General features: G+C 42.0%; 2 protein-coding genes and 1 long non-coding RNA gene across 7 annotated transcripts; 1 reads left to right on the plus strand and 2 right to left on the minus strand.

Annotated features, from left to right (window-relative positions):
- Positions 1-9351: 9351 nt before the first annotated feature.
- On the plus strand, positions 9352-14505 carry LOC307034350 (G2/M phase-specific E3 ubiquitin-protein ligase-like). 2 transcript variants are annotated; one of them, XM_079673168.1, is made up of 13 exons: positions 9352-9567; positions 10448-10565; positions 10700-10812; positions 10933-11242; positions 11368-11459; positions 11859-11900; positions 12128-12195; positions 12279-12371; positions 12478-12788; positions 12897-13075; positions 13225-13397; positions 13530-13744; positions 13856-14505. In XM_079673168.1, exons 1-13 carry the CDS (start codon positions 9520-9522, stop codon positions 14095-14097), a joined length of 2004 nt encoding a protein of 667 aa, XP_079529294.1. In that variant the 5' UTR covers positions 9352-9519; the 3' UTR covers positions 14098-14505. The 2 variants fall into 2 exon arrangements, with proteins under 2 accessions (XP_079529294.1, XP_079529293.1); XM_079673167.1 differs by having other exon boundaries at positions 9355-9567; positions 10700-10821.
- A 77-nt stretch (positions 14506-14582) lies between these two features.
- On the minus strand, positions 14583-18729 carry LOC307034351 (uncharacterized protein). Of its 4 annotated transcripts, none has more exons than XM_079673170.1 (5): positions 18506-18729; positions 17693-17792; positions 16411-17146; positions 15841-16059; positions 14583-15377 (listed from the first exon to the last, which is right to left on the minus strand). In XM_079673170.1, exons 1-5 carry the CDS (start codon positions 18551-18553, stop codon positions 15161-15163), a joined length of 1320 nt encoding a protein of 439 aa, XP_079529296.1. In that variant the 5' UTR covers positions 18554-18729; the 3' UTR covers positions 14583-15160. The 4 variants fall into 4 exon arrangements, with proteins under 4 accessions (XP_079529296.1, XP_079529295.1, XP_079529298.1 ...); XM_079673169.1 differs by having other exon boundaries at positions 16411-17152; XM_079673172.1 differs by lacking the exon at positions 15841-16059 and having other exon boundaries at positions 16411-17152; positions 18506-18728.
- Positions 18730-21105: 2376 nt separating this feature from the next.
- Positions 21106-25101, minus strand: LOC307031094. The gene is made up of 2 exons (XR_013805870.1): positions 24697-25101; positions 21106-24201 (listed from the first exon to the last, which is right to left on the minus strand). It is a non-coding gene; the product is annotated as an uncharacterized lncRNA (long non-coding RNA).
- Positions 25102-25414: the final 313 nt, after the last annotated feature.

A 25414-nucleotide genomic window follows, 5' to 3' on the forward strand; every position in this document is an offset into this window, starting at 1 on the left:
GCCCCCTTTGTAAGTGTACTTGTCTTTAGAACGGTATTTTTGCAATACTGTGAGAACTACAGTGGCCGTGATCTATTAGTTGTTAGTACTCTGCGTTGTGGCCGCAGCAAGCCCGGTTTGTATCCAGGTCACAGCAGCAGTTCAAGTCTGCTTTTATGTTTTTGCTTCAACCTACCTACTGCTTTTTTAGTTAATTTTCTACTGTTTAAAAGCTGCTACAAAAGCAAAACCAAGGGGTTAGTGGCGCAATGGATAACGCGTCTGACTACGGATCAGAAGATTCCAGGTTCGACTCCTGGCTAGCTCGTCTAACTTTAGTAAATCAATTGTTCCTCATTTCCGAATGCACTTCTCAAAAAATTGTCCGTCAAAGTACACCTGGAATGAGGGATCGACATAATGATGGGTCAATGGGCTTTCAACATTTCCAACAGTACGTCTCAACAAACAGTGCATCAAGTCAATGAACATTTGAAACGAGGAACAACACTATTATTGCCCTTCAACATGAAACCAAGCGAATGTGAAGTATTTGGTTTTTAGCCTACGTGGGCTTTTGACTTCTGGTCATTTGAGCTTTACAGTAATGCCCAGCCTATCAGTACGTGTCTGAAATGTGTCAGTCATAGGGGGTATAGCTCAGTGGTAGAGCATTTGACTGCAGATCAAGAGGTCCCCAGTTCAAATCTGGGTGCCCCCTTTGTAAGTGTACTTGTCTTCAGAATGGTATGTTTGCAATACTGTGAGAACTACAGTGGCCGTGATCTATTAGTTGTTAGTACTCTGCGTTGTGGCCGCAGCAACCCCGGTTTGTATCCAGGTCACGGCAGCAGTTCGAGTCTGCTTTTATGTTTTTGCTTCAACCTACCTACTGCTTTTTTAGTTAATTTTCTACTGTTTAAAAGCTGCTACAAAAGCAAAACCAAACGGTTAGTGGTGCAATGGATAACGCGTCTGACTACGGATCAGAAGATTCCAGGTTCGACTCCTGGCTAGCTCGTCTAACTTTAGTAAATCAATTGTACCTCATTTCCGAATGCACTTCTCAAAAAACTGTCCGTCAAAGTACACCTGGAATGAGGGATCGACATAGAGATGGGTCAATGGGCTTTCAACATTTCCAACAGTACTTCTCAACAAACAGTACATCAAAGTCAATGAACATTTGAAATGAGGAACAACACTATTATGGCCCTTCAACATGAAACCAAGCGAATGTGAAGTATTTGGTTTTTAGCCTACGTGGGCTTTTGACTTCTGGTCATTTGAGCTTTACAGTAATGCCCAGCCTATCAGTACGTGTCTGAAATGTGTCAGTCATAGGGGGTATAGCTCAGTGGTAGAGCATTTGACTGCAGATCAAGAGGTCCCCAGTTCAAATCTGGGTGCCCCCTTTGTAAGTGTACTTGTCTTTAGAACGGTATTTTTGCAATACTGTGAGAACTACAGTGGCCGTGATCTATTAGTTGTTAGTACTCTGCGTTGTGGCCGCAGCAAGCCCGGTTTGTATCCAGGTCACAGCAGCAGTTCAAGTCTGCTTTTATGTTTTTGCTTCAACCTACCTACTGCTTTTTTAGTTAATTTTCTACTGTTTAAAAGCTGCTACAAAAGCAAAACCAAGGGGTTAGTGGCGCAATGGATAACGCTTCTGACTACGGATCAGAAGATTCCAGGTTCGACTCCTGGCTAGCTCGTCTAACTTTAGTAAATCAATTGTTCCTCATTTCCTATTGTACTTCTCAAAAAACTGTCCGTCAAAGTACACCTGGAATGAGGGATCGACATAATGATGGGTCAATGGGCTTTCCACTTTTCCAACAGTACTTCTCAACAAACAGTGCATCAAGTCAATGAACATTTGAAACGAGGAACAACACTATTATGGCCCTTCAACATGAAACCAAGCAAATGTGAAGTATTTGGTTTTCAGCCTACGTGGGCTTTTGACTTCTGGTCATTTGAGCTTTACAGTAATGCCCAGCCTATCAGTACGTGTCTGAACTTTGTCAGTCATAGGGGGTATAGCTCAGTGGTAGAGCATTTGACTGCAGATCAAGAGGTCCCCAGTCCAAATCTGGGTGCCCCCTTTGTAAGTGTACTTGTCTTCAGAATGGTATGTTTGCAATACTGTGAGAACTACAGTGGCCGTGATCTATTAGTTGTTAGTACTCTGCGTTGTGGCCGCAGCAAGCCCGGTTTGTATCCAGGTCACAGCAGCAGTTCAAGTCTGCTTTTATGTTTTTGCTTCAACCTACCTATTGCTTTTTTAGTTAATTTTCTACTGTTTAAAAGCTGCTACAAAAGCAAAACCAAAGGGTTAGTGGCGCAATGGATAACGCTTCTGACTACGGATCAGAAGATTCCAGGTTCGACTCCTGGTTAGCTCGTCTAATTTTAGTAAATCAATTGTTCCTCATTTCCGAATGGACTTCTCAAAAAACTGTCCGTCAAAGTACACCTGGAATGAGGGATCGACATAATGATGGGTCAATGGGGTTTCCACATTTCCAACAGTACTTCTCAACAAACAGTGCATCAAGTCAATGAACATTTGAAACGAGGAACAACACTATTATGGCCCTTCAACATGAAACCAAGCAAATGTGAAGTATTTGGTTTTCAGCCTACGTGGGCTTTTGACTTCTGGTCATTTGAGCTTTACAGTAATGCCCAGCCTATCAGTACGTGTCTGAACTTTGTCAGTCATAGGGGGTATAGCTCAGTGGTAGAGCATTTGACTGCAGATCAAGAGGTCCCCAGTCCAAATCTGGGTGCCCCCTTTGTAAGTGTACTTGTCTTCAGAATGGTATGTTTGCAATACTGTGAGAACTACAGTGGCCGTGATCTATTAGTTGTTAGTACTCTGCGTTGTGGCCGCAGCAAGCCCGGTTTGTATCCAGGTCACAGCAGCAGTTCAAGTCTGCTTTTATGTTTTTGCTTCAACCTACCTACTGCTTTTTTAGTTAATTTTCTACTGTTTAAAAGCTGCTACAAAAGCAAAACCAAGGGGTTAGTGGCGCAATGGATAACGCGTCTGACTACGGATCAGAAGATTCCAGGTTCGACTCCTGGCTAGCTCGTCTAACTTTAGTAAATCAATTGTTCCTCATTTCCGAATGCACTTCTCAAAAAATTGTCCGTCAAAGTACACCTGGAATGAGGGATCGACATAATGATGGGTCAATGGGCTTTCCACATTTCCAACAGTACGTCTCAACAAACAGTGCATCAAGTCAATGAACATTTGAAACGAGGAACAACACTATTATTGCCCTTCAACATGAAACCAAGCGAATGTGAAGTATTTGGTTTTTAGCCTACGTGGGCTTTTGACTTCTGGTCATTTGAGCTTTACAGTAATGCCCAGCCTATCAGTACGTGTCTGAAATGTGTCAGTCATAGGGGGTATAGCTCAGTGGTAGAGCATTTGACTGCAGATCAAGAGGTCCCCAGTTCAAATCTGGGTGCCCCCTTTGTAAGTGTACTTGTCTTCAGAATGGTATGTTTGCAATACTGTGAGAACTACAGTGGCCGTGATCTATTAGTTGTTAGTACTCTGCGTTGTGGCCGCAGCAACCCCGGTTTGTATCCAGGTCACGGCAGCAGTTCGAGTCTGCTTTTATGTTTTTGCTTCAACCTACCTACTGCTTTTTTAGTTAATTTTCTACTGTTTAAAAGCTGCTACAAAAGCAAAACCAAACGGTTAGTGGTGCAATGGATAACGCGTCTGACTACGGATCAGAAGATTCCAGGTTCGACTCCTGGCTAGCTCGTCTAACTTTAGTAAATCAATTGTTCCTCATTTCCGAATGCACTTCTCAAAAAACTGTCCGTCAAAGTACACCTGGAATGAGGGATCGACATAGAGATGGGTCAATGGGCTTTCAACATTTCCAACAGTACTTCTCAACAAACAGTACATCAAAGTCAATGAACATTTGAAATGAGGAACAACACTATTATGGCCCTTCAACATGAAACCAAGCGAATGTGAAGTATTTGGTTTTTAGCCTACGTGGGCTTTTGACTTCTGGTCATTTGAGCTTTACAGTAATGCCCAGCCTATCAGTACGTGTCTGAAATGTGTCAGTCATAGGGGGTATAGCTCAGTGGTAGAGCATTTGACTGCAGATCAAGAGGTCCCCAGTTCAAATCTGGGTGCGCCCTTCGTAAGTGTACTTGTCTTTGGAACGGTATGTTTGCAATACTGTGAGAACTACAGTGGCCGTGATCTATTAGTTGTTAGTACTCTGCGTTGTGGCCGCAGCAAGCCCGGTTTGTATCCAGGTCACAGCAGCAGTTCAAGTCTGCTTTTATGTTTTTGCTTCAACCTACCTATTGCTTTTTTAGTTAATTTTCTACTGTTTAAAAGCTGCTACAAAAGCAAAACCAAAGGGTTAGTGGCGCAATGGATAACGCTTCTGACTACGGATCAGAAGATTCCAGGTTCGACTCCTGGCTAGCTCGTCTAACTTTAGTAAATCAATTGTTCCTCATTTCCGAATGGACTTCTCAAAAAACTGTCCGTCAAAGTACACCTGGAATGAGGGATCGACATAATGATGGGTCAATGGGGTTTCCACATTTCCAACAGTACTTCTCAACAAACAGTGCATCAAGTCAATGAACATTTGAAACGAGGAACAACACTATTATTGCCCTTCAACATGAAACCAAGCGAATGTGAAGTATTTGGTTTTTAGCCTACATGGGCTTTTGACTTCTGGTCATTTGAGCTTTACAGTAATGCACAGCCTATCAGTACGTGTCTGAAATGTGTCAGTCATAGGGGGTATAGCTCAGTGGTAGAGCATTTGACTGCAGTTCAAGAGGTCCCCAGTTCAAATCTGGGTGCCCCCTTTGTAAGTGTACTTGTCTTCAGAATGGTATGTTTGCAATACTGTGAGAACTACAGTGGCCGTGATCTATTAGATGTTAGTACTCTGCGTTGTGGCCGCAGCAAGCCCGGTTTGTATCCAGGTCACAGCAGCAGTTCAAGTCTGCTTTTATGTTTTTGCTTCAACCTACCTATTGCTTTTTTAGTTAATTTTCTACTGTTTAAAAGCTGCTACAAAAGCAAAACCAAAGGGTTAGTGGCGCAATGGATAACGCGTCTGACTACGGATCAGAAGATTCCAGGTTCGACTCCTGGCTAGCTCGTCTAACTTTAGTAAATCAATTGTTCCTCATTTCCGAATGCACTTCTCAAAAAACTGTCCGTCAAAGTACACCTGGAATGAGGGATCGACATAATGATGGGTCAATGGGGTTTCCACATTTCCAACAGTACTTCTCAACAAACAGTGCATCAAGTCAATGAACATTTGAAACGAGGAACAACACTATTATTGCCCTTCAACATGAAACCAAGCGAATGTGAAGTATTTGGTTTTTAGCCTACGTGGGCTTTTGACTTCTGGTCATTTGAGCTTTACAGTAATGCCCAGCCTATCAGTACGTGTCTGAAATGTGTCAGTCATAGGGGGTATAGCTCAGTGGTAGAGCATTTGACTGCAGATCAAGAGGTCCCCAGTTCAAATCTGGGTGCCCCCTTTGTAAGTGTACTTGTCTTTAGAACGGTATTTTTGCAATACTGTGAGAACTACAGTGGCCGTGATCTATTAGTTGTTAGTACTCTGCGTTGTGGCCGCAGCAAGCCCGGTTTGTATCCAGGTCACAGCAGCAGTTCAAGTCTGCTTTTATGTTTTTGCTTCAACCTACCTACTGCTTTTTTAGTTAATTTTCTACTGTTTAAAAGCTGCTACAAAAGCAAAACCAAGGGGTTAGTGGCGCAATGGATAACGCGTCTGACTACGGATCAGAAGATTCCAGGTTCGACTCCTGGCTAGCTCGTCTAACTTTAGTAAATCAATTGTTCCTCATTTCCGAATGCACTTCTCAAAAAATTGTCCGTCAAAGTACACCTGGAATGAGGGATCGACATAATGATGGGTCAATGGGCTTTCCACATTTCCAACAGTACGTCTCAACAAACAGTGCATCAAGTCAATGAACATTTGAAACGAGGAACAACACTATTATTGCCCTTCAACATGAAACCAAGCGAATGTGAAGTATTTGGTTTTTAGCCTACGTGGGCTTTTGACTTCTGGTCATTTGAGCTTCACAGTAATGCCCAGCCTATCAGTACGTGTCTGAAATGTGTCAGTCATAGGGGGTATAGCTCAGTGGTAGAGCATTTGACTGCAGATCAAGAGGTCCCCAGTTCAAATCTGGGTGCCCCCTTTGTAAGTGTACTTGTCTTCAGAATGGTATGTTTGCAATACTGTGAGAACTACAGTGGCCGTGATCTATTAGTTGTTAGTACTCTGCGTTGTGGCCGCAGCAACCCCGGTTTGTATCCAGGTCACGGCAGCAGTTCGAGTCTGCTTTTATGTTTTTGCTTCAACCTACCTACTGCTTTTTTTGTTAATTTTCTACTGTTTAAAAGCTGCTACAAAAGCAAAACCAAACGGTTAGTGGTGCAATGGATAACGCGTCTGACTACGGATCAGAAGATTCCAGGTTTGACTCCTGGCTAGCTCGTCTAACTTTAGTAAATCAATTGTTCCTCATTTCCGAATGCACTTCTCAAAAAACTGTCCGTCAAAGTACACCTGGAATGAGGGATCGACATAGAGATGGGTCAATGGGCTTTCAACATTTCCAACAGTACTTCTCAACAAACAGTACATCAAAGTCAATGAACATTTGAAATGAGGAACAACACTATTATGGCCCTTCAACATGAAACCAAGCGAATGTGAAGTATTTGGTTTTTAGCCTACGTGGGCTTTTGACTTCTGGTCATTTGAGCTTTACAGTAATGCCCAGCCTATCAGTACGTGTCTGAAACGTGTCAGTCATAGGGGGTATAGCTCAGTGGTAGAGCATTTGACTGCAGATCAAGAGGTCCCCAGTTCAAATCTGGGTGCGCCCTTCGTAAGTGTACTTGTCTTTAGAACGGTATGTTTGCAATACTGTGAGAACTACAGTGGCCGTGATCTATTAGTTGTTAGTACTCTGCGTTGTGGCCGCAGCAAGCCCGGTTTGTATCCAGGTCACAGCAGCAGTTCAAGTCTGCTTTTATGTTTTTGCTTCAACCTACCTATTGCTTTTTTAGTTAATTTTCTACTGTTTAAAAGCTGCTACAAAAGCAAAACCAAAGGGTTAGTGGCGCAATGGATAACGCTTCTGACTACGGATCAGAAGATTCCAGGTTCGACTCCTGGCTAGCTCGTCTAACTTTAGTAAATCAATTGTTCCTCATTTCCGAATGGACTTCTCAAAAAACTGTCCGTCAAAGTACACCTGGAATGAGGGATCGACATAATGATGGGTCAATGGGGTTTCCACATTTCCAACAGTACTTCTCAACAAACAGTGCATCAAGTCAATGAACATTTGAAACGAGGAACAACACTATTATTGCCCTTCAACATGAAACCAAGCGAATGTGAAGTATTTGGTTTTTAGCCTACATGGGCTTTTGACTTCTGGTCATTTGAGCTTTACAGTAATGCCCAGCCTATCAGTACGTGTCTGAAATGTCTCAGTCATAGGGGGTATAGCTCAGTGGTAGAGCATTTGACTGCAGATCAAGAGGTCCCCAGTTCAAATCTGGGTGCCCCCTTTGTAAGTGTACTTGTCTTCAGAATGGTATGTTTGCAATACTGTGAGAACTACAGTGGCCGTGATCTTTTAGTTGTTAGTACTCTGCGTTGTGGCCGCAGCAACCGCGGTTTGTATCCAGGTCACGGCAGCAGTTCGAGTCTGCTTTTATGTTTTTGCTTCAACCTACCTACTGCTTTTTTAGTTAATTTTCTACTGTTTAAAAGCTGCTACAAAAGCAAAACCAAAGGGTTAGTGGCGCAATGGATAACGCGTCTGACTACGGATCAGAAGATTCCAGGTTCGACTCCTGGCTAGCTCGTCTAACTTTAGTAAATCAATTGTTCCTCATTTCCTATTGTACTTCTCAAAATACTGTCCGTCAAAGTACACCTGGAATGAGGGATCGACATAATGATGGGTCAATGGGGTTTCCACATTTCCAACAGTACTTCTCAACAAACAGTGCATCAAGTCAATGAACATTTGAAACGAGGAACAACACTATTATTGACCTTCAACATGAAACCAAGCGAATGTGAAGTATTTGGTTTTTAGCCTACGTGGGCTTTTGACTTCTGGTCATTTGAGCTTTACAGTAATGCCCAGCCTATCAGTACGTGTCTGAAATGTGTCAGTCATAGGCGGTATAGCTCAGTGGTAAAGCATTTGACTGCAGATCAAGAGGTCCCCAGTTCAAATCTGGGTGCCCCCTTTGTAAGTGTACTTGTCTTCAGAATGGTATGTTTGCAATACTGTGAGAACTACAGTGGCCGTGATCTTTTAGTTGTTAGTACTCTGCGTTGTGGCCGCAGCAACCGCGGTTTGTATCCAGGTCACGGCAGCAGTTCGAGTCTGCTTTTATGTTTTTGCTTCAACCTACCTACTGCTTTTTTAGTTAATTTTCTACTGTTTAAAAGCTGCTACAAAAGCAAAACCAAAGGGTTAGTGGCGCAATGGATAATGCGTCTGACTACGGATCAGAAGATTCCAGGTTCGACTCCTGGCTAGCTCGTCTATCTTTAGTAAATCAATTGTTCCTCATTTCCGAATGCACTTCTCAAAAAACTGTCCGTCAAAGTACACCTGGAATGAGGGATCGACATAATGATGGGTCAATGGGGTTTCCACATTTCCAACAGTACTTCTCAACAAACAGTGCATCAAGTCAATGAACATTTGAAACGAGGAACAACACTATTATTGCCCTTCAACATGAAACCAAGCGAATGTGAAGTATTTGGTTTTTAGCCTACGTGGGCTTTTGACTTCTGGTCATTTGAGCTTTACAGTAATGCCCAGCCTATCAGTACGTGTCTGAAATGTGTCAGTCATAGGGGGTATAGCTCAGTGGTAGAGCATTTGACTGCAGATCAAGAGGTCCCCAGTTCAAATCTGGGTGCCCCCTTTGTAAGTGTACTTGTCTTCAGAATGGTATGTTTGCAATACTGTGAGAACTACAGTGGCCGTGATCTTTTAGTTGTTAGTACTCTGCGTTGTGGCCGCAGCAACCCCGGTTTGTATCCAGGTCACGGCAGCAGTTCGAGTCTGCTTTTATGTTTTTGCTTCAACCTACCTACTGCTTTTTTAGTTAATTTTCTACTGTTTAAAAGCTGCTACAAAAGCAAAACCAAAGGGTTAGTGGCGCAATGGATAACGCGTCTGACTACGGATCAGAAGATTCCAGGTTCGTACGGTGGCCCTGAGAGGCCAGGGTGCTGCAAATAAAAGAACGCTGCAAATAAAAAAAACGCTGCAAATAAAAAAAACGCTGCAAATAAAAAACGCCGCGATGCAAATAAAAAAGCCACAACGGAAGTGAATTACCGGGGACTATTATTGCTGATGCACATACGACGGAAGTTAATTACCGGGGACTATTATTGCTGATGCACATGCGTTTTTTTTATGCGAGAGAAGAAGAAGGCTGGGGGATCTCCGGGAAACATCTCATGGGTAAGTTTATAATGTTAAAGTTACACAGGATGTAGATAATATCTGTCGCTGCCGTATTTATGACTTTAAATGACGTTATTTTGTGTGTGGGAGCAGATTATGTGTGTAGTGTATAATGTTAGTAGAACATAGCTTTGATCAAAACTGCAGAAAGCTATTTTCAAGTTGTTTGCTTGTCTGTAAAAACTGTTTGATTCTGCTCGATTTATCCGTGCAGCTTGAACCGTTTTAAATCTAGACCACACACACACACACACACACACACACACACACACACACACACACACACACACACACACACACACACACACACACTCACAGACTCACAGTATTCTTGCGTGTTTAACTGCCTGAAACTTGTCTTGCCCTTGTCAGTGGGGAATGTCGTGATTAAGACACACTTGCAATCCATTTTGGGAGATTCCTTGTATTAAGCCAGCGTTGAAAGTAGTACTGATTAGTCTTTCCAAATGTGTTAGTGTTATTTAAAAACTAGTGCAGTGCCCGTTCGGGGCATGGCCGTTCAAAGCTTGTGCCTGTACTAAGCGGACCGATTGTTTGGCTCCCATAATTGCTGCTTGCAATGTTGTCCGGGGGGCGTACCGGAGCGCGTAGATTCGTCAAAAATACAGGTTTAGAAAAATGAATCCCAAAAAATTCTAAATGAAGGATGCAAATCATCATGCAATCCGCAAGCCATATCCGAAAGCTTAGGTCGATCTGACAAACAGTCAGAGAGATATGCGAGCCACAGACACACACACAGACACACACACACGGACATTTCTTGCTTTATATATAGATAGATAGATAGATAGAAAGATGTTCATGCAATTGAAGCGCAAAGCAACCTAATGATACTTTATTTGTTTTCTTGCAGGTCATAATGTATTGTCCTTTTTGTGGACAGCAGCAGGACTCTAAATCAGCCTTTTGCTGTTCATGTGGCAAGGACCTCAAATTCCTGTGTGATGTTGATAAAACAGGCACAAGTGGAGGTAATTTTTATTTTTTTATTTTTTGAATTAGGCTTAGGCAATGTACACTCTATATCTTATGAGTATGGGTGAGAACACTCTATGTCTCTCTGTTCTTTGTCATTGACGATTGATTGGACTCTTATTTCAAGCAGAGGCTACAGGAAAAAGCACACTGGAGTTATTCCGGACTTTCCGGAGTGTAAAAGAGAAGGAGAGACGAGCAGGTTTTAAGAAAAAAAAAACACCATCAAAAGACAACCTGAAGGTTGTGAAGGTACATTTTTTTGCTGAGATAGACTAATAATTTGCCGACAGTCCATTCTGTCATGTATTTATAGTGTCACTGAACTAGTTAACAGTCGCCTATTTCGTTGTTTCTCTGTAGATTTCAGTAGGCCTTATGAGGCTGAAAGATGGTGTACTGAAGACTGTAAGAGGAACAGTACTTCCCCTTTTGATGCGACCAGAGTCGGATGCGGACGAATTGCAGAGAGCTGCTGAGCAAAAAATGAAGACCTTCGACAGAAATTTACATGGTGGTCCCTACGTACTGCTCTACCCTGACGGTACAAAGATAACTAATATACCAGGAACAGAAGTACCCTTCACTCTAAACGAGTACAAAGAGGTAGTGGGGAAGGCCTACCAACGTATCACACTGTACATTTGTACAGCTGAAGATTTCTTTACATCTTGTAAGTAATTGTGAAATTAATTACCAACCAAGAAGAGCTTTTTAAATTGATTTGTTTGTCAAGGAAAGCACTCTGTTGTTCTGAGTAGTCTAAAATCCTCTTATACCTGTTCTTGTATTTCACAGCTCAGGAAACCAGCTCTGAATCCAACTCATCGGATTCAGAGGTGATCATCATGAGTCCAACTTCTGCAGAATTCAATGCAGCTGATACATTAGTGAGTACTACATTTGTTGTATCTTAGATCGCTTATATTGTAAATTCTATCTGGAAGTGAAAATGTTTCTAGATTTCACATAGACGGCATATTTTTACGATGAAACATGTCCCAAAATAGCATTTTAAATTGCGGTAAATGTTGCAGCGTCCTGGCTTACACATATTATACAAACTTAAGAAAACAACTTTATTTAGTGCAGATCCCTGCAAAATCACACCATAATAATGTGTATGTTTTTCACTGAAAGTAATAATGTAAGAAGGATCATTCCCCCTGGCGCAAATCACATACACTTTCTGTTAGAATAATAGAATTCAATATTTATGTTCAAATGTGTTAAGCTCTAGTTCTGTCAAATTTGAAGTGTCACACTGATATATTGTTTTTTACTTCCAGGTATGGGAACCTGCAGAGTCAGGCAGTGATTCAGCAGCTCCGGTAATTGTGGCTCCAAAACATTGTCTTTTGTTCACATTTAGCCTTGTCTGGAAATATTGTCACACAATTAATGTCTTAAACTACATGAAATAACGTGTCACACTGACCCAGAGATCCACGTTTGTGTACATTAGAATAGTCTTTTCTTTCTAAATCAGCCTTCAGATAGCCATGATTTAAAATACTTCAACTTACCTGTCCTATCCCTGTTATGGTTTGTGATTCAGGTCTTATTTTCTGACTCACAAGAGGGCCCAGGAACATCAGGAGGTGTGCTGGAAACTGCGTGCTATAGGTATTATACTTTCCTTTCTACAATTCAAGTATGTTTTATATGAAAACATCAACAATGTAAACTTGTGTATGTCAATTTCTCAGCAAATATACTCAGCTGTATGCGCCCATTGTAATAGAGGATAAGGATGACTCAGACAGTGTTGAGTGCAGTCATGACATTCCAGAGGATACAAAGTAAGAGAAAAGTTACCCTTACTTCAACTGTGGTTGTTATTTTTCCTGATCAAAAATGTGTGCTATGGTGTACCATTTCACATGGTCATAATTTATCTGATGACAGGGTGGACCAGCAATCACTTTCTGAGATAACTGCAAACCTGGCCCTAGAGATTGACCATCGAGCTGTCAGCAGATTTAACATCTGTCGCTCGAACATCTGGGATGGAGCAGTCAGAGGATTCAAAAGGGCAACATTCTCAGAAAAGAAAGACATCCTGGTGAAATTCTCTGACGATGAAGGGAGGTTTGAGGAAGGTCTCGATACAGGTGGCCCCAAGAGAGAATTCCTCTCCCTTCTCATGAAAGAGCTGAACAAACGGCCCATATTTGATGGACCTGTGGAGAGCCGCTACCTGGTCTACAATTCAACAGGTTCTGTTTTGTGTATAATGTTTTAAAAGAACCCATATTTCAACCTTGCAGTGTTTTCAAATATAGAAACTGATTTAATATTTCTTTATTCTGCATTATCTTGGACAGCTATCAGAGAGGATGAGTATTATTTAGCAGGGAAGATGATTGCTGTGTCCATTGTGCATGGTGGACCAGGTCCTAATTTTCTGTCAGAGGATCTGGTCAGCTACATCTCAGGGCAGAGCAGTTTCAAGGCATCTGTCGGAGACATTACAGATGAGGAGATAGGGAAAGTCCTACAAGAGGTATGAGAAGGGTGTGAAATTCTAGAATAGGTAAAGAGAGAGTTTTGTCCACTTAAACCATTCTTTCAAGATATACTTCTGGCATTACCATATTTTATAATTACGTGTCATATTTGAAATGTGTGGGACTCTGTTATCTCTTCTTTTAGATTCAGAATTCACCCTCAGTGGAGATCCTTCAGGACTTGATGATACGGAACAGTGCCATGTTGCAGACTGCTGGGTGCTTCAGACATGTCAGGTCATGTGAAGAAAAAAGAATGATAGTAGAGGATTACCTGAAGTGGTACATAATCCACAGGAACAACACTGCAATCGAAAGGTAGGTTTTTGTATTTCATTGTTATTGCTAAAATAATTATGAAAAACGTGTTGCTGTTGTCCCATTTTCTTGCTTACTTACTTCTACATGATGCACATGTATCTTTGCATGCATCTTTTAATTGTATTTTAGATTCAAGGCTGGACTTGAAAGTTTGCAGTTTCTGACAGCTCTGCAGCAGCATCCGACGGTCCTGACCCCTGCTCTCTGTCATGCCGATGTGAAGCTGTCTGCTGCAGAGATGGAAAATCTGTTCCAGCCTGAATTTAGTCAACAGGGAAGCAACAGAAGGGCTCAGGAAGAGAAAGCTATGAGTTACTGGGCAGATTATCTTCTCGATTGTGAAGGTTAGTCAATTTGCTCTTGTCTGATTTTTATACACACAGATTATAAAGAGTTCCGGTGTTGATGTAGATAGTATTTACTGTCAATTGATTCCAATGTTCTCTACTTTTTAGAAAATGACAGCTCAGTGACCTTGGAGGAGGTGTTAATGTTCGCTACAGGTGTGCCATGTGTGCCTCCTGCTGGTATGAGTCCTCTGCCACGCCTTCAGTTCCTATGTTCTACAACGTCAACATTCCCAATGACAAATACCTGTGCCAACATTTTAAAGCTTCCTCTTTTGGACACTTATGGTGCCTTCAAAGCCAACATGAACTTTGGCATTAATAATTCCCCCGGCTTTGGGTGCCTTTAAACAATTAAATAACTTGTGGTAAAAGTTAATGTTCCCACACACAGTAGCTACACAGTCCGTTGTTTTAATGTTGCGATCTGTCAGACCAAAATGTTGTGACGTAAGAGAGATGTGAGTATTTTTCATGGCAGATTTGTCCTATTTCATATCTAACATGTGAACAACACCACACATTTGTATTGTATTGTTATTGTATTCTCGTTAGGTAGGTAAGGTAGACCGTGGTTAAATCAAGAGTTCAGAACATGTGTTAAGATGTTTTACAAATATTTACATAAACAGTAAATAAAGACTGCAAAAGGCACCTTGTTGTGCAAATTTTGTTTTGCCCATTTTATCAACATGTTTTTACATGGACTTTGTGAAAGAGTAAAGCTGAATGACTCTTCATTAAATGGTTTAAAAGTGTTTCATTTTAACGTAAGGACTTGTTTTTCTACGTATAGCATATGTTACACACTCGCTACAAAGATGACACAGCTGTAGCTGGTTCACAAGATTTTATTCTCAGATCCACTGTGAAAACAGAAATAACAGTAGCATATGTGACTGATGCAATGAATGAATGTTATTGTTGATTCATCAATTTGTTATGGGCTGTGTCTGAAATCACTCAATACTCCCTATATAGAATTCCCTATATAAGGAGTAGGGAGTAGTGAATGAGTGATTTCGGACACGCCTTGGTCTTTAAAATGTCAGAAAGTGAAGCCTCACAGAGAACAAATTAATCCAGCAAATATTCACATTTTAGAGGCTGGAACCTGCTTATATTCAAAATTAAAATCAATTACCAAAATATTAGGTGTATAATCTTCTGACGATCGACCATTCAACTGATAACACGGATGTAACACTAAACATGTTTTACAAAATACATGAATATGCTGTATGTTTATTTAAACAAAGAAAGGTTTCAGTCTAATGACTTATGCAAAGATACAAGCTGAATATTTCACTGGACTTATCTACTCAGAATTGCAGCATTCTAAATAATATTCAACCTACATTGGAAACTTGTACACACAAAAAAGGTTCTGGGGGGCTGGTGGGGCAATGTATTCTACACTCCAGACATGTTTTTCATGGAAATGTAATTCTGAACAGCAGCTGTCCAGTTCACTGGTGGAGCCAACCCACTCCGTCTTTGCAAGTCCACAAAATGCATCTCCAGATTCTCATCACCACACAAATTGTACTGGGATGATGCTTGCATGATGCCATCAAAGTGGTGTAGGGCTTCCCAGGACACTGGAAATCCACACTCCCTTCCGCCAAACCTATGACCAGTCATAAATTGAAACATGAGTCAAGTGATTACAAATGGATCATTTAACCCCCCAAACATGCTAGATAAGCATTATAACTAAAACTCCATTGAGTCAGTTCTTCGTTAATTAAATCCTAAACAAAGAGCTTTGACTTGAGAAATTAATCTCAGGTTGACAGCAGCTCTTTCAGTCAAATATGGTCATTCTACTCACTTTCTAACACAAGGTACTTTTTGGAATTGAGTAAGATAAATCGACAGAATAGCTTTGGATATCTTCTGATTTAGGTTTTGTGTTGGAATCCATTTTTAGTCGTTTAAGACTTGAAATCATTTTTGAAATAATGAGTTTTCAGACTAAATGAATCACGTTATTTATCAAGTGACAAACTTGTCATATTGGGCTGATACACCAAATTATATGAAGTCAGATATATTTTAAAGTAATATTACCAAAAAATTTGAATACAAACCTGTGAGGCAGGTGGTACATAGCATCAGGTTTACCTGATGGACACTGAGACAGGCGAACAGGTCTGATGGTGTGGTTGTTCCACAGCTGTCTGTACTCATCGATGTCTTTTTGGAAGATGCCCAAAAACACATATCGCAGCAGACACTTGTGCTCATGGCTCCCATTGAAGAGGTGCCTCTCTCTAAGGTCACTGAAGAGCTCGATCCAGAACTGAGTCCTAATGGTGGAATTCAAAACTTTTGTATTTCATGAAAAAAAGACAACTTCAAGTAAAAAGTCACAATATTTCTAGAGATGTTGAACATTTCTTGGTGCGCTCCTACATTATTTCATTTGGGAGCACATAAACCCCCTTGGGAAAATGTTAGTGTACAGCTCTAATGTAATTTCACAATTTTTTTCATCCAGATAGATTTAAAGTATTTGGGCACCTCTGTACCACACACCCCCACCCACCCACACACCCCCACACACACCCCCCCACACACACACCCCCACACACACACACACACACACACACACACACACACACACACACATTATTGGACCTGACCTTAAAAGGCTATACCTTTGCTTTCTGAAGAAAGACCACCAACTCTCGATGCGCTGGTTTGCAGTTGAGGTACCATACATGTGACTGAGGGCTCCTGCAAAATCATCTGTGTGTTGAGATCGTAATGTGCAGTTAATGGCTGCCATAGTGCCGTTTTCAGTTCCACAGTCAGTGCGAAGGCGGGCTGGAAGTAGTCCAAACTCCGATACACACTGCAGGTAGTACTGCGCAATGATGCCCGGATCGTTGTTAGTGCTGCCACTCCTGAGCCACATAACTTTCCTTGAAAAGCCGTCGATGCAGCCACTGATGGCAATACCAAAGGGTTTAAGTTTATCATATCCATCAGCGTGCCACACTTGGTTTGGTCCTGCTGTGACGTATCCCCTTCGGACAAACCTTCGCCTGGAACGAAGTTGAACACCAGATGGATCTAGTCTGGAAATCGTCTGTCTAACATCCTCCCTTTTTACTGTCAGGTGATACTTTTGTTGCAATGTCTGCCACATAGCTCTGTAACCCAACAGCCGACCCGAGCCTCTCAGTTCATGTGCAACAGTTTGGTGTACAGTGCCAATGGGAGTGTAGTCTGTCCTTCTTGTTAAGCCAGCGTTCTGTAGCCTCCTCTTTAAGGTCCTCAGACTAAGAAAAATGTTGTGTCTTTTTTCTAGAAAATCAAGTATCACTTCATAAGCGTGTCCCTCCGTGAAGTACTTGTGGATGAGGCCTGCCTTGATTCCTTCATTAGATGCTGTTACTGAAGGGAAAAGACAACAGTGTCATTAGGAATGAAACTTAATAACAAAAAACCTATTAAGAAAAAAATGAAAATGTATCAGTAATGAGGAAAATACCTGAAATGTTTGATGCATAAGTGTATGTTTTCAGTATGTTCAATGCGTGAACAATTCCAGACATGAGGAGCAAAAAAGAAGAGAAATAAACAGGCAAAGTACAACATATTGGGATACTTACATAATTGGTAAGGATAAAAATACATATCAATCTAGAGGTAGCAAACAAAAAGGTACCCTTTTAATGCCTGTATTTGTGCATAAACGCATCAGAAGGCTCAACCCTCAGCACATGAAGGAGCACATAATTGGTCAACTTTGGTATTTCACCTGATTTTTTTACTTGTTGGCATTTTTTTTTATCAGTAGTTCTAAATCATGTTGAAATTGCCATGACTTACAATAATATGTGTATAGCATATATTAAAATGGCAACAAATCATATACAAATAAGACATTATCACTGTACTGGTGAAATTCTTGACTTTTAAGGAGGAGCTTACCATCTTCGAGAAAGGGAGCCAAACATTCAATGTTGCTGCCACAGGAGCCGCAAAACCTCCCAAAACACCCAGCAGTCCCACAATATGGACAATACATTGCCTGTGGAAAAAGAGCAATGTGAATGTTATTCATTTGCAATTAAGTAACAGCTACTTGGTAAGCTATTGCAGCAGGTAATGTTACCTGCAAACAGCTGACACTAATTTAACAGCAGATATCAGCTGCAATCACTTAATATCTGAACCATGCATCTACAATGTCAAAATACATTAAAAAAAAAAGAAAGATTTAAAGCCAGTACACTTCTCAAAGGAAGCACGTCTTGGATAGGATAGAGACCCTTCTCTATCTCTAAGCAGGATAAGAGACCCTCATTTATCTCTAGACAGGCACATTTAGATGACATGTTGATGGAGTCAAGATTGACTACAGGATGTTAGTGAAGATCTATACTTGTATGTATTCAATATAGGGCTGGGCAACGATTATAACGCGTTAACTTGCCCAGCCCTAATTCAGTAAAAGTTGTTCCTTCAGAGCATGTTGAGGAGAGGACCCGAGCTCGTCTGTTGAATAAAGGCATATTCAACTTACTTTGTGTGTCTTAGCATCATCTTTAAGTCCCGGTCGGCTCAGATCCGTTTGTTTAGAAAACAGCTAACGTTAGCAGATAAAAGTAGCTATGTTCTACTAACATTATACACTACACACATAATCTGCTCCCACACACAAAATAACGTCATTTAAAGTCATAAATACGGCAGCGACAGATATTATCTACATCCTGTGTAACTTTAACATTATAAACTTACCCATGAGATGTTTCCCGGAGATCCCCCAGCCTTCTTCTTCTCTCGCATAAAAAAAACGCATGTGCATCAGCAATAATAGTCCCCGGTAATTAACTTCCGTCGTATGTGCATCAGCAATAATAGTCCCCGGTAATTCACTTCCGTTGTGGCTTTTTTATTTGCATCGCGGCGTTTTTTATTTGCAGCGTTTTTTTTATTTGCAGCGTTTTTTTTATTTGCAGCGTTCTTTTATTTGCAGCACCCTGGCCTCTCAGGGCCACCGTAGGTTCGACTCCTGGCTAGCTCGTCTAATTTTAGTAAATCAATTGTTCCTCATTTCCGAATGGACTTCTCAAAAAACTGTCCGTCAAAGTACACCTGGAATGAGGGATCGACATAATGATGGGTCAATGGGGTTTCCACATTTCCAACAGTACTTCTCAACAAACAGTGCATCAAGTCAATGAACATTTGAAACGAGGAACAACACTATTATTGCCCTTCAACATGAAACCAAGCGAATGTGAAGTATTTGGTTTTTAGCCTACGTGGGCTTTTGACTTCTAGTAGAGCGGATAACCATGAAATTGTGCACTTTTTGAAAGAAACATGAAACTTCTACCATAGTTAGTTTATACCATGAGGTTTATTTTCAGATGTGGAGGGAAGTCAGATTTGACCTCTGAGGCCCGGGAGAGGTCAAATCCAAGATGGCCGCCAATAATACTCAAAAATGCCTCACTTTGGAACCAAACACTGTAGAAAAACACTTAAGGTGTCATTTCCGACACATTTTAGGGTGCCCATTCTGTTGGTGATACCTTTGAGACCAATAGAATTCAAGAAAATGCATTTAGATCAATGTGGAGGTCAAATAATGCAAACATAGGGTGGTGAACGATGCAAAAAGGTAGTTTATTTTCAAAATAATAACAGTAATGATAAGGTTAATAATGATGTCAATAACAATAATAACAATGCCAATAACAACAGTCATTGAAATAATAAGTAATTTTTTAACTGATTTATTATTTAACTTTTTAATCATCATCAAGGGACGGAGAAGTGGTTAACAACACCAGAGTCCTTTCATGTCAGGATCACATATTGGTAGTGATCAAAAATCTTAACAGTCCCCAGAACAAAAGCAGAGATCTGTACACTTAAGTGCAGCTTTGACACATGAGCACCGTCCAGTGCACCCTTTCTGACAGTTACAGCGGATCAGCTCATGGCAAGACTTTGCTGCTTCAGGGAGAGTTGTCCAGAGTGGCTGCCACCCAGTGGTTTCTTTTGTCCAGCCCCAATCAGATGGCTCTGGCATCTCTGGGTCCAGGACCAGTGACTGGTTCCAAACGTTAGCCTGAAAGCAAGTACGCTTGATGTGCTGTTTGAGGGCAGCCTGGGTTGGAGGGATGTTTTCTAAACTCCTGGACTTCTGGGAGAAAAGCTGTTTCCTGGCATCATTCACTTCCATGCACTCACTCGTTCGGTCATACATGAGCACCACAAATCTTTCCAGCAGTAACATGGAATCTTCACTGACCTCACTTGGCATGCACAGGAGTTCCTGGAAAGCATCACTGACCTCTGGGAAAGACTTCCATCTCTCCCAGGCAATCTTCTTTCCACGGCCAGCAAATGCAGACACGGTGTCACATCCAGTGAAAGCGTGAAAGACAGGGAGAGTCAGGCATTGGATAGGAGTCATTGTGGCAACCATTTCATGAATAGCGATAAACCGGAAACTCGACCCAACACCAAAGGAAACCCACAGTTCATCGGGAGCTATTTTGCTAAAACAAGCCACTGCCAACACCACCACATCTGTATCAACGGTACGTATGGTCACCTTCTTACAACCTTTATGCACAGCGTCTGCCACATGCAGAAGTAGCCGGGTGTCTGCCTCTTCTTGTGAACATGGGGCAAGGCAGGTCACACATGAATCGGCAGGAGAGCAGAGGACTCCAGTTCCATCTGTTGCATACAGTTCCTTGCCCTGTGCTACTGGCAGACTTACGGCTTCTCGGGCCAGGAAGGAAAATAACTCTGTTTTGTTTTCATCACATCGAAGGAAGTCTTTCCAGTTCTTGGGCATCACAGTAAGGGGAGCCACCCTTTTCCTCTTGCCATTTCCCCTCTTCTGTCTTGTTGAAGCTTTCAGGCTGGCAGATAGGTATACATCCCAGACAAGGTCAACACGGATGCTTACCTCTAGTTGAGCAGAGATGTATGGTATGAACACTGTTTCTCCATACTCTTGAAATGTTCTTGATAACTTTGGATTCAGCATTTGAACCACAGCTGCACCATCTAGAATTACTATATCAGTCTTAGTAGGAACACTCTTGATTTCAAGCAGATTTGACTCCAGGCAGCGAAGCAGATCTGCTTTAACCCCGAACCGAAGTTTTCCTCCACTTGACAGAGCTGGAGGTGCTGCCTGGTTTTCGTGGGAAAAGAAGTGGTTGATGTCTCCATCTCGTGTTTGACATGAGATGTACAGCCTTGAAAAAAGACCACAGTCACTCTTCAGTGCAGCGAGTTGTGCTTTCTCTTTTGATTTGACCTTCACAGGTGGTCTGCTGAATAGTGGCAACTTTTTTTTTGGAAGAGGGTGTGTGATAGGTGTTGTACACCTTTCCAGCCTTTGGGTCACAAACTCGGTGTACTGCTCCTCACCAATGGTATAAATCCTTCTTACAGTATCAGCAACTTGGGTATCAACGATGTCTCTTGTGTCAATGACTAAAAGATCTTGGCTGTGTTCTAGAAATGGATTCCCCATCTCTTCCAGCACCGTGACAAGTGCCTTAACCTCCTTCAGGAATGTGGCTTACACTCCAGGTTGCTGGTCATGGTGTCTAGAGTCACTGGGTCCATGCTGTTGGTGTGTTGCCTGTTCTTCAAACTCTTTAGTGATCCTGGCGATTTCTGGTCCTGCTACCATCCAGCGTCTGAGTGCTTCTGGATTGCCAGTCAGTCCGATAGCCCCACCAGAACCTTTGACCATGGCATTGTTCTGTTCATGGCACTGGTCAAGTGCCATGGCAGAGAACTGGTTGCTGGTTTTGTGCACCACGAAATGTCCAGACTTGAATTCTGCCAGGACATCTGGGTGTCTGTCCGCAAGAGTCATCATATCACGGATGTGTACGGGAAGCCATCTGCTGTAGTGTGTGTGATCCAGGGCGAACATCCAGGGCATGATCTGTGTTAGGGATTCCACGTACAGCTGGAAGTTGCCTTCACGAATGGACCTCATGTACCGCAAAACGAGAAGCTGCAATGACAGGGTCTTATGCCAGTAGTCAAGTGAACATTAGCCTTTGCTTGTTGTATGCACCACTCCTCAAAAGATAGACTGTCAGGTGGCATGGCATCTGTATCATCAGATATGCAATTTTCATTGTATGCTCATTGCAGTAGTGTATAGAGGCTTGCAGCTGTGACCTGGTGTGCATGGCGGGTCTTGGTGACATGTTTGGCATGTATGAAGGAATTTGCTGTTCCAGAACTTGCAATATCAGCCTGGACCAGAGCATTGGTCCAGCCACTGTCTTCTAGCCAGTCTCCCAGCAACTTCAACATAGCCATTTCGATGTGTAGACCACCAAACATGATCACAAAGTGATCTTCTCCATAAGTGTCTGGCCAGGTCCACTGTACTTGTTTAGCGAGAGCATACAGTGGTTGGTCAGCAGCAATGACAGGAATCTGACCAGGGTTCACATGTTGAATTGCTCTTTTTACGATTTCCATAGAGTGCCGAATCATTGCTACTGAATGTGCATTGTCAAGAAAGAGAGGTAATAATGCATTGATTGCTGCAGGAGGGATGACGGCATGGTGAACACAGGCATGGTAGGCAGACCACGATATCATGCCATCAATGGCTGACGTTTCAACAGCTGTCTTGACTTTTCTGAGCCATGCATATTCATCCTCTGTGGCGGCTGTAGAAACTAGGAGGGTGGAGGGTCTCACAGGACCTTGTACAGGTGGCACACTAAATTCCTTTTTGTGGAGGGAAGCTGGTGGCACGACTGTGTATGATGTTGGCAGAGGTTTCACTGACTTGGTGGAAGAGCCATCTTGACTAATCACTAGTACACCACGATCAGTTCCGCTTTGTGTGTGTGATGGATGCTGCATTAGTGAGATTCCAGTGCCGTGGAAGGAATCTTTGGCTGTTGCAGAACTTGGGTTATGGTCTATATTGTCCACAGCTCCTGTTGTGAACAGTCCATTACGCAACTTTGGTGGGCACACAACATCTTCCATCCTAAATTGCTGGCAGACACCATTGGCAATGTTTGATGTGACTTGCAGCAGCCTGTCATAGGAAACACACAATCCCAGGTTGAACAGTGTGTCAACTAACCCCCTACTTCGTGTAACTGCATGGATCTTGAGGGACAGATATAGAGGGAGTGGAGTTTCTCGGGTGTGCCTTGTACGTGCTGAGCTTGGTGAATCCATGTTCCGTGCCTGCTTCTTACTGTTAAAGACCATCAATTGGGAGATTGTTAGGGCAGGTTTTGTGGTGGTCTGATGCTTAATGTTTGTACCATCAAGTACCATGTTGACGAGAGCCAAGAGAGATGGTGGCACAGCCCTCTGCTGGCAGTTTTCTTGGAATGATCCGTCAAAAGAGAAAGACGAACCAAAGATTTCTTTGCGCACTACTTGTGCTGCTCGCATTAAGTGCATGGCATCACTGTCAGTTTGACAGGCTATCATGAGAGCTGGTCCAATGTCATTCTCAAAACTCAGAAGTGTGTCTCTTCCTTGTGAATGTGCCCTCAGATGTGGAAGCTCAGAAAGCAGTCGTTCTTTCAGTCTGGTGGTGTGAATCCGTTTATCTAGTCAGACCAAGTTGTTCCAGCCTGGTCTTGTACAACTGAGCGATGTCAGTCAATTTCAAGACAGGGGAAGTGTTCTCATCACTGTTCTTGTCTTCCAGATATGCCACTAACTGTGCAAAGGCTATGCCATGTAGGCAAGTATCATCTCCATCATTGTGTTTAGATGCAGCCTGCCTGGCTTTGTTGTACAATGAAGACAGACAGCGATGATGGTACTTGGCCTCAATGGCAATCATGTCACCCTCTGCGAGCTTGGCCAACAGAGCAGTGTCCTCAAGCTCAAGGGCACACTTCCTCACATTTCTGTCAATGTTGTAGGTTGATGCATTATGCAAACCTGAGGAACCTGCAGCAGGCTCATTGCAAAAGAAGCAAGTAGGTTCTGTGGACTGTGAATGGCTGTGGGCAGATCGCGTGTGTACAGATGAGGTACTTTGTTGTTGTGCTGTAGTTAATTTCCCCCGACTTAGCTCATCATATGCTTTTTTGTTGAATTTTAGCCGACATCTCTTGTGCCACTCTGCCTTGTGTCTCTTCAAAGTGGATTCTATGCCATCTCCATCATCTAATCGCTCCAGGTTGAGGTCCATTGGCATATGCTGAAGGGTATGGAACCGGAGAAGGTCTTCTGTGAGGGATACATAGCCACTACCAACAGACTGTTTATATTTGTTTCTGAGAGGACACTGTAAAGGTTCATCTGTTTTGACTTGACAGAGGACACAAATGTCCCAGTTAGTGCTGGGGGGTGGCTTGGATTGCTTGGATAACGAGGGCTGGGTAGGGACCATCAAGCTGTGACGCTTTGACATGGTGAGGGTTAAAATTCCAGCAAGACGTGGGAATCTGAAAAGATAACAATTTAACATTGTATTAAACACTGTTGTCATTGTGTCATTCGGTTTTTGTAGGGTTAGGTTAAACCAAATGACACTTAATGACAATGATATGACATATATGTGTCATATATATATGACATTGACATAATGTTTATGACATGTTCGTGACATGTCCGTGACTGTGTTTTGTTACTGTTATGACAGGTAAAATATTGCCCAAATTTGACATAATAACCAAGTTGACATCTCTAGAAAATACTCTGTTCAATCATTAAACTACTCAGCTCAAACAGAAATGTTCCAGACTGTCTTCTACTTAAGCTAGGATAATTATTTTGATCACACTAGCTAGCTAGCTAGCTAGCTAGGAGTTTTCCTTGCTAGCTAGCAAGGAAAACTCCTTCCTGGCTACAGTCAAATTCAATACATTCGCATTCAAAGGCATATATTAATATTAATATTGTTTTTAATAATATTGTTTGTTCATAGTCAATCTTTTTACCTGTTAGAAATGTCCGAAGTGTCAGAAGTGGCATTTCTGAATACTTCTCACCATGTTGTCTAGCAACAACCCCTCGAATAAGTAGGCTACTGAAGCTTTAGAGCAGGGGGTTTTCAACCAGTGGTCCGCGGTGGTATTGCAGGTAGTCTGTGGAAATGGTCTAGGGGGGTCAACTGCTGATAAATCTGTGCTGAGAATGCATACAAATATCCACACACCCCATGAAATAATAACTTATAACTAAATAATACTGAGACTACAAAGAAATCAATTGAAGAATGTTCTTGGGTACATAAAAAATAAATATTTTGATATATTTTTACCTTGACTTTAACATAAATGCATTTTCTTGAATTATATTGGTCTCAAATGTATCACCAACAGAATGGGCACCCTAACATTTGTGGGAAATGACACCTTAAGTGTTTTTCTACAGTATTCGGTTCCAAAGTGAGTCAGTTTTGAATATTATTGGTGGCCATCCCCGATTTGACCTCTCCCGGGCCTCAGAGGTCAAATCTGACTTCCCTCCACATCTAAAAATAAACCTCATGATATAAACTAACTATGGTAGAAGTTTCATGTTTCTTTCAAAAAGTGCACAATTTCCCTTGATTTGAGGGCTTAACCGCTGTACTATTCTGGTCATTTGAGCTTTACAGTAATGCCCAGCCTATCAGTACGTGTCTGAAATGTGTCAGTCATAGGGGGTATAGCT

Source organism: Notothenia rossii (genome assembly GCF_949606895.1).
Source record: "Notothenia rossii genome assembly, chromosome: 3".
Classification (NCBI taxonomy): Eukaryota; Metazoa; Chordata; class Actinopteri; order Perciformes; family Nototheniidae; genus Notothenia; species Notothenia rossii.

Coding starts and splice junctions, on each gene's coding strand:
- LOC307034350 (XM_079673167.1), top strand. CDS start 9,520: ATGCGAGAGAAGAAGAAGGCTGGGGGATCTCCGGGAAACATCTCATGG. Junction 10,822..10,932: donor ACAACCTGAAGGTTGTGAAG/GTACATTTTTTT, acceptor GTTTCTCTGTAG/ATTTCAGTAGGCCTTATGAG. Junction 11,901..12,127: donor GCAGTGATTCAGCAGCTCCG/GTAATTGTGGCT, acceptor TTTGTGATTCAG/GTCTTATTTTCTGACTCACA.
- LOC307034351 (XM_079673169.1), bottom strand. CDS start 18,553: ATGCGAGAGAAGAAGAAGGCTGGGGGATCTCCGGGAAACATCTCATGG. Junction 17,153..17,692: donor GGCTCCCTTTCTCGAAGATG/GTAAGCTCCTCC, acceptor TTTTCCCTTCAG/TAACAGCATCTAATGAAGGA. Junction 15,378..15,840: donor ATGTACCACCTGCCTCACAG/GTTTGTATTCAA, acceptor GACTGGTCATAG/GTTTGGCGGAAGGGAGTGTG.